Source organism: Pocillopora verrucosa, chromosome 5 (assembly GCF_036669915.1).
Source record: "Pocillopora verrucosa isolate sample1 chromosome 5, ASM3666991v2, whole genome shotgun sequence".
Taxonomy (NCBI): domain Eukaryota; kingdom Metazoa; phylum Cnidaria; class Anthozoa; order Scleractinia; family Pocilloporidae; genus Pocillopora; species Pocillopora verrucosa.
In genome coordinates, this window is record NC_089316.1 from 10,297,222 (window position 1) to 10,313,981 (window position 16,760).

The 16,760-nt window shown below is 39.0% G+C and overlaps 1 protein-coding gene across 1 annotated transcript in view; it reads right to left on the bottom strand.

Annotated features, from left to right (window-relative positions):
- LOC131788963 (cullin-associated NEDD8-dissociated protein 1) overlaps nucleotides 1–16,760 on the bottom strand; it is a 28,404-nt gene that overhangs the window by 4,182 nt on the left and 7,462 nt on the right. The window contains exons 10-34 of the mRNA XM_059106049.2: nucleotides 16,091–16,147; nucleotides 15,148–15,254; nucleotides 13,768–13,813; nucleotides 13,113–13,221; nucleotides 12,919–13,033; nucleotides 12,160–12,247; nucleotides 11,662–11,759; nucleotides 10,993–11,104; nucleotides 10,337–10,430; nucleotides 9,276–9,396; nucleotides 8,228–8,359; nucleotides 7,927–7,960; nucleotides 7,704–7,803; nucleotides 6,602–6,687; nucleotides 6,024–6,080; nucleotides 5,573–5,630; nucleotides 4,747–4,832; nucleotides 3,951–4,013; nucleotides 3,314–3,409; nucleotides 3,143–3,210; nucleotides 2,636–2,730; nucleotides 1,651–1,754; nucleotides 1,131–1,198; nucleotides 739–853; nucleotides 2–76 (exon numbers count right to left, since the gene is read on the bottom strand). Of these exons, the coding sequence (XP_058962032.2) occupies nucleotides 2–76; nucleotides 739–853; nucleotides 1,131–1,198; nucleotides 1,651–1,754; nucleotides 2,636–2,730; nucleotides 3,143–3,210; nucleotides 3,314–3,409; nucleotides 3,951–4,013; nucleotides 4,747–4,832; nucleotides 5,573–5,630; nucleotides 6,024–6,080; nucleotides 6,602–6,687; nucleotides 7,704–7,803; nucleotides 7,927–7,960; nucleotides 8,228–8,359; nucleotides 9,276–9,396; nucleotides 10,337–10,430; nucleotides 10,993–11,104; nucleotides 11,662–11,759; nucleotides 12,160–12,247; nucleotides 12,919–13,033; nucleotides 13,113–13,221; nucleotides 13,768–13,813; nucleotides 15,148–15,254; nucleotides 16,091–16,147 (2,184 nt within the window). The remainder of the gene's footprint in view (nucleotide 1; nucleotides 77–738; nucleotides 854–1,130; nucleotides 1,199–1,650; nucleotides 1,755–2,635; nucleotides 2,731–3,142; nucleotides 3,211–3,313; nucleotides 3,410–3,950; nucleotides 4,014–4,746; nucleotides 4,833–5,572; nucleotides 5,631–6,023; nucleotides 6,081–6,601; nucleotides 6,688–7,703; nucleotides 7,804–7,926; nucleotides 7,961–8,227; nucleotides 8,360–9,275; nucleotides 9,397–10,336; nucleotides 10,431–10,992; nucleotides 11,105–11,661; nucleotides 11,760–12,159; nucleotides 12,248–12,918; nucleotides 13,034–13,112; nucleotides 13,222–13,767; nucleotides 13,814–15,147; nucleotides 15,255–16,090; nucleotides 16,148–16,760) is intronic.

Here is a 16,760-nt window from a genome sequence, read left to right on the forward strand (position 1 = left end):
CATGGTCCGAGATGGTAAATTTTACAGCTGTCACCACAGTACTCCGAGCAAAGGCTGAGTCTGAGTTCAGGTAGTCCTGCGGTAGAAAGTAGAAAACTAGTTTGACAAAGGAAAAATAAGCACAGTCGCTTACAAGAGATGCTGTGTTAAAAAATACAGGCAACTTTAGTGGTGAACAAGGATCATTAAAAAAAAACTTTGAGACAAAAGAAATTCTACTTTGGTGCATTAGTGTTTTACCAATTTTCCAGAGTTGAAACAGATCATTTTAAAAAAAATCACTTTACGTTGGTTAAACGCCTATTTATTCATTTATTTCAATTTCTTTTATAAATTTCTTAAAGCTATTAATCCTTTCATTCCCATGGATTGACCCAAATGAGTTTCTCCAATATGAACAATAAATTTTCGCAGAGAACGCCAATGAGAAGAAGGACTAAAAAAAAAACAAGATGTTGTTCGATTTAATACTAAATTCTCAGATCCAACATTATACGAAATGCTCGGCAGACGGTGCAGAGTCGACACTTTGATCACGGAAGTAAAAATTTCAGCTTTCAATGACAAGTATCCTTACAAGATATTGAGTCCAATGTGTATAATTCCTATATGTGGAGAATCGTTTTAGGTCTCTGACTGTATGTAGTCAGTTTGTTTGCTTTCATCGATGATTCTGGATGCGTAGACACCCTATTGCACTTGTTTACATTGGGATGTATATTTAGTACAGTCACATACCTTAAGCTGTGGTAGAAGGTGCAATGGATCTACAAGAGTCAGTTTCCCCAGACATTCGGCGACAACGTTCCTCGTTCCTTCCTCCGTACTTTCACAATGACTGAATAACAAAGTCCTGCGGGAAGACAATCACCTGAATAATTATTGAAACTATGACTTCTACAGCACGGAAGGCACACCTTCATGACAACACACTTTATGCAAAATTAGCACAAAAGAGCGTCAAAAGGCTTACTGAGAAGTTGAACAAGAGACTTCTACAGCACGGGAGGCACATCTTCATGACAATAAACTTATTTTCAAACTTTGCAGCGTAAGAGGGTTAAAACGCTTACTGAGAAGTTGAACAAGGACATGTTTATACATCTATCCCATTTGATCACCATTCTTACCATATTGAGCTAATAAATGGTCTTAAAGCTTCAACTCCAGTTGGACTTCCTGCTTCACATGAGATCACCTAGTGGAAAATCACCATCAAAAACAAGTATTGGACATGTAAAGGAATAGCGAAGTTTACAAGAGCCGGAAAAGTCAGCTAACGAGCCCGCAGGCAAATCATGCAAGAGCTTTTACGGTTTTCGTCGCATGAAGCGACTAGGAGAATTGCATCTATCCTCTTGATGGGAAGCCAGTTCATGGCAGCGTTACCCTCAAGCCTCTAAAAGAGTTTCTCTAACATTATGCCGGTACCCATCTATACTACTCAGCAGACTCAGATGTGCACTGTGAGAGTAAGGGCTGAGGTGTCACACTACATTAGTACCTAGCCCACCGCGTTTTCTCTCGTCTTTGTTTTTATCTTCCTTTATTTTTCTTGCACCTTTGTCCCGTGTCAGCTGCCTTTTGGCAAGAAAGAGCCTTCTTCACGTGTAAATTCTAGTACATACTTTTTTTGGTAAATTTTCGTACCTCTTTAAGAGAATGAAGCAACAGATACTGTCTCTTGGGATTTGCTTGAATCTCCTTGAGCAGGAATGGTAAATACAAGTTCAAATTTCCCGCAGCAATTTTACCTACACAGAAGAGACAACATCAGCAAAGTTAAAAAGAAAGGGGACGAGCCACGATAGTTTTAACCCTTTAACCCCCAGATCAAATTTGTACTTCTCCTTACTGTCAACCATACAATTTTCATGATGTTAGTTCAGAGAATTTAGTATTGAATCAACTAATTATCCCCAAATTGATATTTTTCTTTATTCTCATCACTTATCTGGTTGATATTTGATTGATATTGTGAGGAGAAATTCTATCTTGGTCACTCATAGGAGTTCAAGGATTAACGATGAAAGGGCACAAAGACACAAAATGAGGCTTTGTACATATCTAGGGCCACAAAATAACGTAGTTTAAATCCTTATGTAAAAATATCTCTTACCAACCGAGTTTGAGTTCCGTACTGTACTTTACGGACCGAGCTTTCTCCGCTCGGATTTAGCCCCAAACGCGAAGCGCAGGCCATAAATTCGAGCGAAAAATAAAAACGAGGTTCTGTAACTTTCAATACGGACCAAGAAAAATGAGGTTAATAAGATATCCATTATATTTCTTGGTTCAAATAGAAGGGGGAGATTTCAATTCAAGCAAATTTTTGAATTTTGCAAGCCGTGCAGTGAAAAACGGCCCGCCAGATCAATAAAACATAGCGATAGCGGCACTAACTGAGAGATTGTAACAAGTGTTGCATCCAATTGGCCGAGAGAGTGGCGTGGGTTTTCTGGACCAAACACTGAGCAAGTAGCCCAAAACCAAAGCAACACACGTTTACTCTCTACGCTATGTTGAAAATTTGTCCACCATTGACAGCCACATTCATTTAATTAGCTCATTCATGAAAGACTTTGATATTCGTCTTAGATCTAAGTGAAGTTAACATACACGCAGTAGATCAAACCTAATGCGAAAGAAGCCGCTGACTTTACTTCCTCTGATGGTGACGAGAAGCAATCTAAGATGGCCACAGCTAGTTCTTGATGACTGCTTAAGTCACTGAAAGGTCAAAAATGATAGTCCTAAATTTAATCCGATAAATTTGATAAGGCTATACAAAGTGGTAGAGAGGAAGAGGGGGGAGGGGGAAGGTCCCATGAACCCCCCCCCTAGATAAGCTCCTGGCGACAGCCTTTAATGACATTTCCCCCGCCCCCACCTCCGAGTTTTTCTCCCAGGTAATCTGAGCCCCCTCTGCTTTCGAGTGAGTGTTTCAAACACTCGATGGAATTTTCAACACTCCAGGGGTTTCAGTAACTTTCCCCTTTTTCGCAAGCGGTCACCGATGATGTAATAGGAGGCTGTGCCGGGAGAGGGGCCGTAAGACGAAATTCAAGCACAAGGGCCTTTGAGGTGGCCCAAAAACGCTTGTACTGCAGGCTACACAAAGAACAATTTTCTACCAACGTACATGTGTCTTCCTATTTCACCCAATGACAGCAGGGAAAATAAACGTAACGGATCAGCGACCTTTTCACTCTGTGGATAAAAAGAAAATAAGCACATAATAATATTTATTGATCAAAGGTAGAATTATGACAAAAGTATAAATTTAACACTTTACATTAAAACTCATTTTTACCTGAATATCTCTGACAAACTGATTTACAACAGATTCTCCATCGGATAGACACGACATGGCCAGTACCGCAACACACTTAGCAATGGAGTGGAAGGCCTGCGGGAAAAGAAGAAAAATGGAAAAAGTGGAAAATTAAAATTAAAACAAAAAAAAATTCGGCATGTTTAAGGGAATTGTAAAATAAGACAGAACAAAAAAGTGATACTTTCTACACTGAAAATGGTTTTCCATGTATCGTTAATTATAAACCAAATTTAATTGGCTAATCAGGTCTCAATCATGGTCCTTGTTCAATTTTGTTTTTCAGTTTTGAGAGAAACAACTTGTTTACCCAGCCTCAGTCATAATAGTTAAAACAATTTCCATTTTTCCTTGTTGTCATGGTATTCAGAGCGTCAAATAGACTCAGACTGTGAGAAGAAAATCTTTTTTGAGGGGGAAGGGGGGGGGGGGAGGGAGTAGTCGCTGAGAGAGGGAGTTGGGAAGTATAGAAAATAAACCCTATAGAAACAAAATTCAACTGATTTAGGTAAGCAATTTTATAACCTTCCGTTATTGTGGTCTTGCGCTCTTTCAGGAAAGGTTTTCGCACCTCCTTGTTCCTAGAGGCTTTCTTACATAGTCTGGATAACCATACCTGTTTGTGGATGATTGTTTGTTGACTTCCTTGGCTTGAGGAGTAAATAGGAGATACTAACATCTAAGAGTGAAAGAATCAAAAGTGTTATGACGTAGCTTGCCTTATTTTCAAATATTACTCACAAATGTACAAGTAGGTTCTGGGAGAGACAAGAAATACACTGTTTCATTCACACTTACTCTGTATTGTTCCTTCTCTTCTCCTATTCTTTCGAATATTGAACGTCAAGGGAAGCCAAATTATATGTTTCTCATCGACTCTAGTGCCGAAGGCGTACAAGTTTAACCCCTCAGAGAGACTGAAATCTCGTTTCGCCTTACAATACCCCCCCCCCCCCCCCTCCTCACCCCCCGAGTCGCTTATTAAGGTCTGGAGAATAAAGAAAATAATCACAAATTTAGGAAGCTCCCAATTATCAAAAATTTTCTGGTATGGAGAACATTAATACCAATGTTAGGGTGTGCAGGGTTACGTGATATTCATGCAGTGCGATGTTGACACTCAGTATCAGTACCGCTCGCCCCAGTCACCTTATGGTTTCCTAAATGAAAGTGGCCTCTCATTTAGTCCTAAGTTAACCCTTTACACCCTAACATCAGTATGCATATTCTCCATACTGTTCTCAAAAGAATTCCTAAGATGTCGACATGGAGAATTTGTCTAACAATCAATAGCTTCTTTAGTAGGTGATCATTTCCTTTATTCTCATGACCTTAATGTTTGATTTAAGGGTGATATGGTAAGGAGAAATTAAATGCCAGTCAGTCTTAAGGGTCAAAGGGTTACGTCATACCTGGAAGAGATCTTTAAATCCCATTCCTTTTATTCCAGAAGTAACCAGTTCAGTAAGAAGAGTGAGAGTAGCATTCAGTGCTCCACCTGAGCGATTAAGAAATGATAATTATTACCCAATGATAAAATCTTTTTTAAAAGAAAAAACATGAGGAAATATCAAACATGAGGAAATATCAAACATGAGGAAATATCAAACATGAGGAAATATCAAACATGAGGAAATATCAAACATGAGGAAATATCAAACATGAGGAAATATCAAACTCAAACATGAGGAAATATCAGTAACCAGCGGTCTAAGGTAAAGCATGCACAAAAAGACCAACTTTGGCCAGCCGCGGTTCAATTCCCGCGCAAAATTACGAAAGGAAACATAAGAAACTACCCTGTAATATGTGTAATTGTTTATAACTCGTGCAAGACAATTTTATGTCGACAGCCCTAGGAGCCTGGAACCTAGCTTCTATAACGTTGGCACATTCGTAAACGTTAGACCGCTGTGTTGTAAGCAAGCTGCTATTGGTGTTGGTTTTGCATCTGATTGGATAAGAGGATGATGCATAAGACCTTAACCAATCACAGAGCGATGTTGAGAAAAAACAGGAGAGATCCTGGATTTAATTCGTCGGAAAAACAAACGGAAACGCTCCTAACCAGGTGCGTTACTCTAAATGACGAAAAAATATATTCTCTTTAGGGCTGAATGCGAGGCAAATCACCCTGCCCCGATACCCAGGGGTTTATAGGCAGAGCTATAAAATTTTAAGAGACTACGTAACATCTTATGAATTGTAAATGAGATAGCTTGGTAACACCTCTCTAACCTTGAAGAAGTGGCGACCTTATCAAAACCATGATGGCTGGCAGAGTGGAAGTGCAGGCCTGTGAAACGCGTGATAGTTCATTGTTAGAGTATCAGGGAAAAGGAATGGACTATGGATTGAAGTAAAATAGTCACGAGCATCATCTAGTCCTTGATTCTCGGAGTTAAGTGGCATGAAGTGCTTAGAATTATTGCTACTGGTGTTTCCACTGATTTTGTTGCTGATTGTGGCCTAGTAATAGGTGTAAAATAAAGAACCTTAGGGGTCAGGGTTAAGCACTAATAGGAACTACAGTTGTCAAAGTCGTTCTCCAAATTTTTCTTCTTCCCACCCCTCCTGGAGCAAGAGGAAGATAGGGAGAGACCATTTGTCTCCCTTCGGAAGGTGTGAAGGCTTGGAAGCCTAGCAAAGAGAATAAACGCTCGTTCGTGTAGCAATCACAGGGCTTTACCTGCGCCATGCTGTCCTTGTGGATCTTGGCAACAGAAGTTAACAATGTAAGTGAGAGCTGAAAATAATATCAATCATTCAATCAATCAATCAATCAATTAATCAATTATATAAACCACACAAAGTTATAAGGTGCATTTTGAATAAAAGAAGTATAGGAAAAAGAAAGGCATGGTGGTGCCAGACCGTTCAAAACACGCTTATGCTAGCCCAGGATTAATGAAACTTTTGTAAAGCTACATAGCCCCTTTTTGTATAGCTACATAGTTTCACTGTTGATGACAAAACTACAACTTAATCAAACTTCTATTGAGCTCAATAGTGACTTTACATATATTAAAATACTGGAGTGGAGGAAAAATAAAGTACAAAACACTGTTGATGACGATTGCCTCGTTCTCAACGGTAAGCTTTTGTAACTCAGTTGTTAGTAGTGCGCCTAACTGGTGAAGAGGAAGCAGGGGTGCAATAACTTGAACCGCAGTTCAAGTTATCGTTCGTTTTCATATGTTTCCCTCACATTAACCTTACAGCACAGCCCTCGAAACGCGACGCGTTAAATGCGCCAGAAACCCATACCTGTGAGATATGAAGATCGCTTTCGCTGATTAAGGGCGGAACCTCTGTCAATACTCCTGATATGTTCTCTTGAGACAATAAATGACCTAAACACAATACGGAAGCACATTGGTTAACGCTTTATTCCCTAACATCAGTATACAAAATCTCCATAATATTCTCTACAGATTTCCTATGGTACTTACAAGGCAGGGCGTGAAATTAATTTTTTTTTTCTGACAGCCACTTGGCTCCTAAATTCTTCAAAGTGGTAGCCAATTCAAGAAAAGTTGGTCGCCATTTTCAAAGACAAACAAAACCTCTTTTTTACGCTGTCATCGTTCTAGAAATTAAGTAGGGGAAAAGATCTTTAACGTGCTACAAAATGGACACTAGGAAGGATGATATGCAACGTTTAAGCTCATCTAAATCAAAGATGGCGTCTAGTTATCGATCGAGATGCATGTGCTGCATTTTGGAAACAAACTTAACGAGGAAGTTTGCCGCGGATTTGTCTTTGCAAATCTTTTTAATTCACTAGATCTCTTAGTAAGGTTATGATGAAACATTCTAGTCGCCAATTTGGCGACTAACTTTCAGGACTTGGTCGCCAAGGTGAAAAATTTAGTCGCATTGGCGCCGGTATTGGGCGCAATTTCACGCCCTGCAAGGGGAATGTTTCTCACGATGAAAGAACTCTTCGAGTGTACAATCATTTCCTCTTCTCTCATGACCTTCACCCTTTCACTCCCAACAGTGACCAAGACAGAATTTCTCCTTACAATATAAATACAATCTCAAGTAGACAAGTGATGAGAATAAAGAAAAATATCAATTGGTGGATTTTTCATTTGATTAAATACCAAATTCTCCAAACTAAAATTATAAGCAGTGTATGGCAGAGAGTAAGGAGAATTGCTGAAGAGATCATGGGAGTGAAAGGGTAATGTTTGATTCAGGGAGGTGATATTTTTGGGAGAAATTAGATGCTTCGTACTCTTAGGAGTTAGACTGTTAGAACAATCACAAAGCCTGTTCCAAGGATGCCGTTAGCAAACTATAGTACGCTCCTCGTTAAAAGGGATCATGATGACAATATAAACAAAAGAAAAAAAAGTCTTACCATAATTAGTAACCAAAACATTGAGGGTTGTCAAGGTTGATAGCTTAAGTGCTCTTTGGTTCTTGCGCAAGAAGGAGGCAAGAATTGGCATAGAATCACCCTAAACAGTGATTAAAAAAACAAAAACAAAACAAACAAAAAAACAGATGATCAGTGAATGAAATATTCGGCTTATTGGAGCTACACACAAGACCCTAATGATTTCATTCCCTTTTATACCTACCAGTATTGTATAGAGGTCAATTCTAAGTGGTGATCTGAAAGACAAATAAAAAGAGGTCTTAGCTTGGGGTCCGGAAATTCATTGGCTTCGGAAAGCTTATGAAGAGGAGATTAATGCAGGGATTGAAATGGTACTTTACAAAATGGAGGTACAGTCCCAACCCACGTCATATTGAAACTTAGAAACTAAAATGATCTGTGAGCTAAATTGATTTTACAATACAACTCTATTTGATTGAGCGTCCCACGTATTTTCATCGCAGCTGATTGCAAATGGCGAGTAAAGGAGTTGGTCGACATACCCTGCAATCAGTGAATAAGCTTTGACAGTAGTTAGCCTTGTGATTTCATTTCTCAGTCTATCAAGGAATATTGGGAGACACTGTGGAAGTTGCTGACCAAGTTCATCGCCGAGGCTGCACAGAATCTGACCCCTGAAAAACAGACATCTTTATCATTGGAAATTTAAAGCCAACTGGAAGAGATAATGCGTCCATGTTTGATTTGTTTCTTTGTGCACCGAGAATTGGTGCTAAACACGAGCTTTTAACCCGTTAAGCCGGGCTAATATTGAGGTAAAAAAAAAACTGTGGCCAAAAGAAGAGATTTCTTGTGAGGTCATACTTTGTTCGATAGTTTAACATGCCATACGCGCGGATATTTTGCGAGTTGCGTAGTATTTCTGTGAGCCCCTTATGGGCGATGAAGCATACGAACAATGAGCAAAATGTCCCCTCGCACTATATGTTAAACCATCGAATAGGGGATTTATTATTTCACTGTTATTTCATTTTCTAGTCTTTTGACGCCTTGTTCTTTTCGAAACTAATGCTCATACGGTCTTATCTGAGCATCGTACTAATCGTACAAGGCGTGTGTGAAAGGAGAAAACGACACAAAAGAAACCATTTCTACAAGTATTCTTGATGACCGAAAGCTTCGAAGTTCGTCGCTGAAAAAATAACGTCTGAAAAACGGAAAAGAAATCAAAGAAGGCGCGGATTGTTTCTGTCCGTATTTTTGTAGACAAAGAGAGTTACTGGAAGCAAACCAGCTTCCAGTAACTTTCTTTGTCTGCGAGATCAAAGTGAGCGATCCACAGCAAGCAAGAAGGCTCTTGAGACGCTTGAGTGCCCAGTTAAACCACTGATGAAGCCCGCGATAAAATAGAGAAAATTATTGAGTCAAGTTCAAACCGATCAACTGCTTTTTTGTCTTTTTCACCGATGTTTCTTTGCCTGGTTCAAAGACAAGCGATTATCGGGAATATGGCTTTTGAAAAACCATTCAACATCAATGTTGCACAGAGCGCCTTTCCACAGAAATGAACACTCCTTAATCATAACTTACATGCATGATATGGCTCTTTCTTTGACCTCCTGGTCAATATCGGCAGCTTTGAGTCTGACAAGAGTACATTGGTAAATATCCTTCACATACGGCCTAAATTCAAATTCACTTGCTGGCACTCCTGTTCGATTTGACGAGAAACAGCAATTAATGTTGTGTCCGAGGACATTGTTACATGTTAAAAAACGGTATGGTGATTCCTGTCACGCCAGCTGAATGGGAATTATTCTGCGCAGCTGACTTTTCTGCACCTTTAAACCTTTGATCCCTCAGGCTGACTGGCGTCTAACTTCTACTCTACAGTATCACCCCTGAATCACACATGAAGGTCACAAAATTACAAGAAATGATCACCACCTAAAGAAACTCCTAATCGTGAAACAAATTTTCCTTGTCAACACCATAGGAAATATATACGGAACACTATGTGGAATATGCATGCTGATGTTAAGGTGGAAAAGGTTAACGAAAATAGAGACAGCAATGTGGAGCACCAGAGCTTCGATTCGAGAAACTGTGTGCAGGAGGTCGATGGGTATTTTCTCTTCTAAGATCTCAAGTTAATGACACTCTCCTCTCGGACTACAGTACCTTAACTCCAATAAATTGTTTTGGCCCTTCCCTCATCGTCCCATCTCGAGTCTTTTAGGCACGCAAAAAACAAAACAAAACAAAACAAAAAACGCCGGACGCGCTAGCTTGATGGAGATTTTAAATAGAGTGTATGTCTTTATAAAGTAAAGGTAACGGCACTAAAGCCGAGAGACACATCCAGCAGGAGCTTATCCCGGTTTTTATAGTATTACTGATCTCCCTGGATGGGATGCTACTTCATTGCGCAGATTACCTCCTAGCATTTCATCAGGCTTTCCTGACAATTCACTGGTACCCATTTATTCTCCTGGGTGGAAGAGGGGGCCGTAAGAGCAAAGTGTCTTGGCAAGTCTTGAGCTCGGACTTCTCAGCCCAGAGTCCAACGAGCTAACTTTAAGGTCAAGTTAGGTCAATGTATATCTCACATACATTTAGCACAAAGAATGAATCAAAATACTGTGACATACCGTGAGGTCTGATGACCTTGACCAGCTGTTGAGTGACCATCAAAGCTTCGGAAGTGATCTTGTAGAATGGATCGCCAACTGCTGTCACAACAGGCTATGAGCATACACACACACACACAAAAAAAGTTTCAACAAGAGATATTAAGGTCGACTACCTGATCTAATTGCTTCAAGTTGTAAAATAAAAGAGCAAGTTCCAAAGGACCGTCGAAAGTAATTCATGGTTTTCCTGCTTTTGCCTGACTCAACTTCTGAGTTGGTTCTTCAAATCTAACGCCACCTTCTTAAGCAATCAGATGCAAAACTAATTTTGAGTGCAACTCTGTCGTTTTTCGAGTGAAAGTTCACTTTTACATAATTATGCGAATCATGTTCCCTTGCATTCTATAATGAAGGAATTGAAGACAACAAAACCACCTTATTAGGGTTTTAATAAGGTTTTTTTTTCTTTTTATAAGCGGCTGTCGATGGTGTAATAGGAAACATGTACCGAGAGGCTGAACAAATGACAGAAAGGGGTCTTACAGGTGGCGGAAGACTGATGATAACCGGCCATCAACAAAACCCCTGCCTTGCTCACCCAATATTTCAAATTGTAGTAAACAACAACAACAACAACAACACAAAAACAAAAATAAAACATAATGACTATTTACCGGAACTAGTACATGAATATGTGGATGGAAAACTTTGGGTGGATGTTGGGCTAGAATGCAGCCAAGGAAGGCGAGGGTGTCGATTTTCATATTTGATGTTGAGCTCTTATCTCTGAAAAAAACAGGAAGAATGTAAGAAAAAAGGCGATTATTTATGAATTAAAAAAACATCATCGTCTAAGAAGCAACCATTTACAACTTTGAACTCTCACTGGTAAAGTAAGGCAATTAATTAGCGAGAATAGCCCATTCAACAAATACATCCTGCTTCAATTGCCTTCGTGGCCTCAAGAAAGAAGTGCTTGTTATATTTTTAGTAATCAGGTACTCAAGAACTCAAAATTTCCACGACGAAGTATCGGTATAAACCATTCGTTTTTGTGTCACTGTACATGGTCAACAAACGTTATACAAAGCTGCTCGGTGAAAGATATTCCTTCAGAAGCATAAAATCGGACAGGGCAATCATTATTTTCCGCGATACGAGACAACGACACTTTTTTTCCAAATAAAATACAAAATAACGTGCATTTTATTCAAACATCAGAAAACAAGCACTACTCAGATAGCCTTTGAGCATTTTCACGTACAATTCTACATCTCTGCTTCACACCCTTTGTCGAAAATGCTGTACACAAAACCCTCTTGAGTAAGCAAACAACGCCTTACCCAAGTGAAAACTGTATTCCAGGAACAATGGCACTGATGTGATCAGACAGAGCCCCAGGCAAAACAGCAACAAGTTCCAACAACAAATGGAAGCATCCCTGAAATGGAAGAAAGTTAAATAAGTTCAGTGAAAGTACATCTTCAATCAAAAATTGATCCACGCTTTTAGCTGTTAGTATAACTAGGTGAAGTTTGCAGAGCAAGAGCGAGGTGTAGGAATTGCTCGAGGCGCAACCAAGAACAACCCTCGCTTCTTGAGTGCTCTCTAACCTACTCAAGTGGATATGAACAGCTGAAAGCATGAAGCATGGCAGGCACAATGCTCTCGTTCGAGCGGAAATACTTCATATGGTTTATCTCAAATTGTTCATGAAAATTCACATCTTTGAGAAAACTGTCCATAGAAAATTCGCTTCTCTGAACCAAAGAAGCAGCATGTCAGTTTTTTTCCTCGATGCTTACGAGTCATGGAGCCAACTACACCGTGAAAATGTGTACCTGTCTGGTTTTCACACTCTTTTCCTTCAGCTGTTTGTGCAAAGCTCTGACAATGGATGGTATCTGAGTGGTCAGGAGATTCACAGGGCTACAAAGAGCAAAAAAATAAACATACGGTAATATGCTGTTAACCCTTTAACTCCCATGAGTGACCACAACATAATTTCTCCTTACAATATCAATACAATATCCAGCAGACAAGTGATGAGAAAAAAGAAAAATATAAGTTAGGGGATTATAAGTTGATCCAATACCAAATTCTCCAAAGTAACATTACAAGAACACAGTTAGGAGAATTACTAATGAGATCGTGGGAGTTAAAGGGTTAAGTGCACTGTACATGTAGTGTATTTTCTATATTTTGTGGAAGAACTCAAGATAAGTGATAATAGCGATGACTGGCAGCTACAGTGTAGTATCAATGACCGTTTTACATGTCATTTTGATTAACACCAGACCACGACAGTCACTAGCTTGCGACCAGTCCTTAACTTAAGCGCTTTGGGAAGAGCGTTTCTTCGCTGCTTGGATCAACAACGTCAAAAAGCGTCATGTGAGTAAACATAACAGAAAAGGTGCTGGAGTTTGTGGAATAATAACGTAAAGTAAAACGTCTTTCTTCAATAAAAACAAACAAACAAACAAACAAAATCCAATTCAGATTATTACTACCAATTATATCGTTCCTAACAATGTAATGAGACTCGGTAATAAACGGCACATGTTGTTTGTTATTGTTTGTTTGTAGTTTCCTCTCACCCTGAATCATCTTCCATAGCTTCAGCATCCAGCGTCTGACTAGCCACAGGCCTGGTCTGTCTCAGAAGAGTGATGTATGCTGCAAATATGTCAGCTTTAACATTCTCTTCCCGTTCTACAAAATAAAAATCCACACTTTTTGATTAAGGGACCAATCCTAATATTTTTTCTAATACTTCATTGATTTGCTGTACCTTTGAATCTGGCAATAAGCGCTGGTGAAACTGATTTGTAGAACTCAGACAACAGTTCTGGTCTTGATCCTAACACTGCAGACAAACACTTGGCTGCTGATCTTCGAACCTGCAGTTGACAATAAAATCAATCTATGATTTCGCCGATATCAAAATTAATGCTCTCTATACAGTAAGAAGGGTTATATACCAGGCCCATCAGTAAATATATATATATATTAAAATTAAAAAAAAAAATGCGTGACTATATTAGAGGGCTTGGATCGAGTGTCGTAAAATAAAAACCAAAGTAATCGAAACGACCAATCAGAGGAAATGAAGATAACTCTAAGAGCCAATGAGAACTCAAAGTAAAGACAAACAAACTGCCTAAAGCGCGGGAAAACGCGGGCGACCAAGTCGTGATTGGTTTTAGTTTTGAATTGATTGGTTTTCTGGACCAATCACAGAGCGAAAAAAAGCACAACCAAAGTAATCCTGGATTCGACACTCAATTGAAAACTACTCTGATAGCATGGTGTGACTCACATTGCAGTCATGGTCAACTCGTCTTTCACCGCAACAATATCACAAGTATAACTGTTACTGAGCTCTGCCTCAGTCTCCACTAATAACGAATACAACGTACACGCTCATATGACCATATTACATTTACCTTCCAACTCATGTCATCATCATCGCTATAGTCGTCATCTTCGTCCCTATGAAGAGTGGTAACAACCCACAAGTTAAAGAACATTGTATATCATTGTTTTCAGTTAAAATTCGTAATCTCTGTCTTGGTCAAACCTTCTCAGGACCCACAGAAGTCTTAACGCAGCTAAGCTACTGTACACCCTTTAACCCTTTAACCTAACTTACTAGCATCTATTTTTCCTTAAAATATCACCCCTGAATCATGCAGTAAGGTCATGAGAATAAAGACAATTACCAGCAGCTAAAGAAGCTGTTGATTGTTAAACAAATTCTCCTTGTCCACAGCTTAGGAAATGTATGGGGAACAGTATGGAGAATACCCTTACTGATATTAGGGTGTAAAGGGTTAACCCCTAAGAGTGACCGACACCTAATTTCTCCTCACCTTATCAGCTCTGAATCAAACATTGAGGTCACGAGAATACAGGAAATGATCACCAACTAAAGAAGCTCTTGATTGTTTGACAAATTCTCCTTGTCAATACCACAGTAATGTGCAGAGAAAAGTGTGGAGAATATGCATGCTGATGTGAGGATGTCAAGGGATAAGTGGACCATGTCTCATGCATGTGTCACACATGCGTAATAGAGGTCGCGCGTTAAGTAATTCTTCCTACTTGCTGGGTGGGTACTTATTCGAGGTCGGACGCTTCGTCGAATTAATACGATTTGTACAGTTATTATTCAACCGCATGAAGTAGAGTACCAATAACATGCAAATAAAGAACAAATATCCTGCGATATTGTACGGTTGGTTATTTTGTCCTGTAAAAAAAAGGCCTGTTTAACCCGTCGGCTGCGCGCGCTACGCTTCTCTCGCCGCTTTACTTTTCCCTCCTTATGAGAAATTAGTTGAAATTTTTGGCCAAAAAAAAAAGCAGTTGGGCATAAATAACTTTTTACACGTTTTGGTGTGTAGAATCGCTGAGTATTTTTACTCGTTATTTGTATTTTGACTCCCCCTACGGGCTCCTCAAAATGCGGCACAGCTCGTAAAAATACTAAGCGATACTACCAAGCTAATACGCAATATACAGTAACGAGAATCCAGGAAGAAATAACTTTTGGTTTGAGTCAGCTAGGATTCTAAATATCAGCTATTGACTGTAATTTATGTTGTTTAAAACTTTAGACCCCTTAGACTGACCAGCATCTAATTTCTCCTCACAGTAATATATCTGAATCATTCACTAAGATCACGAGAATAAAGGAAATGATCGCCAACCCAAGAAGCTTTGATTGTTGAACAAATTCTCCTCGTCAATACCAAAGGACATGTATAGAGAAGAGTTGGGATAATATGCATACTGATATTAGGGTGTAAAGGGTTAATACTTACTCCTCCTCGTCGTCATCCAAGTCTGTTTCCATGTTTTCATCTTCGTCGTCACTTCCATAGTTATAGTTTGGATCATAGCAAATGAATTCCAGGCAGAGCTCTGTAATCTGTGGAACACCAGACGAAAACATGTCACATTTTACAGCTTGTTAAAAGTCATTTTCAAGTGAGCGTCAAAAGTAATCAGGACTTTCTTTGGTTTTGCTTTACTTTGCTCTGAGATTTGTCTGGACGCAAACTTAAAACCAATCGTGATTTTAACACCCGCGTTTTCTCGCGCTTTTAGCAATCTACCCGTTTTTACTTTGATTTCCCTTTGGCTTATTATATATATATATATATATATATTTTTTTTTTTTTTTTAAATAAATGGCCGTCATGATTACTCTGCTTTTGGTATTTTGACACTCAAATAAAACTGCTCTCTATGGAGGGGTGGGTAAAGACTGCCCTTGGTCACGAACTCGATTTTGCTGCTGTCGTCTCATTGTTATTTTGGTTGTTATTGTTTTTTGAGGGAAATCTAGCGGGAGCAAGACAGTAAAAACTAGTGGTACCGCTTTTAATTAACAAAGTGTTTCTCGTAATTTTCGAGTGGAGATGTGTAAAATAATATTAATTTTAAAAAAACACACATGCCGCAGCATTGCTTGGCCAGGTAATTAAAAAGATCATTTAACTTAGCATAGATTTGTGTAATGTTTTGTTTCCTCTAGAATTGTTTTAAACTAAGATGAGACCCCGTAAAAGCTTAGCCTTTGTACATTGTATTTATGCCATTAGAAAATGTTTATCAAATCCACTTTTGGATTTTAATCCTGGATTAACACTGACAATCTTTTGAACTACGGATAGTTTAGTAAAAGCATGAGTTGTTCTTATATTCCTTTCTGTGTTGTTTGGGATAGAGTAAAGCATAAAAAGATTTCCAAACTACAATTACCTTGGGAATATAAGAGGTTACTTCTTTGGGGCATCTGCAAACAAATGATTCAAATGCCTACAAAAGAACCAAAGAGAGACATACTTCACAACCGGCACTACCCAGGCATCATAAAATGTAACACAACGCATGTGCAGCCCATAAACCTCTTCAAGCATCATAAAATGTACTGAGCGCAACGCATCTGCACCACAAAAACCCCTTGAAACTTTATTAGTGCCAGTTTAATATTATCTTTTTATGTGAGGTAGTAGTTATCAACACTAAAGGAAACGTAAGTTTGTTGCAGCACTAAACGCTTTCTGTTATTAATACTCCTTTACATGCAAGGATATTAAGTTGGGTGGGGGAAAAATAAAAAAACTTTGCAAATGTTGTGCAAGCCTTTCACGTTTTTTTACTCCAGGCTCCAGTTGTATAATGGGAAGATAACAACAGAGGCCAGCTTTGTGCACACAGACTTGCCTAAGTTCCTAATAGGAGCTTGAATGCTCATCTCATAATTGCAAAGAGTTCACAAAAAAAAGAATAAAGTTTTGTAAAAAGTTTCAAGAGAATATTACAGGCTAAGCAAACTAAGAGTTACATTTCTGAAGCACATGGAGTTGGACCAAAAGCTCAGAAATACAAGTAGTGCTCTTGGAATAGAACATTACAGCACATGTAAAGG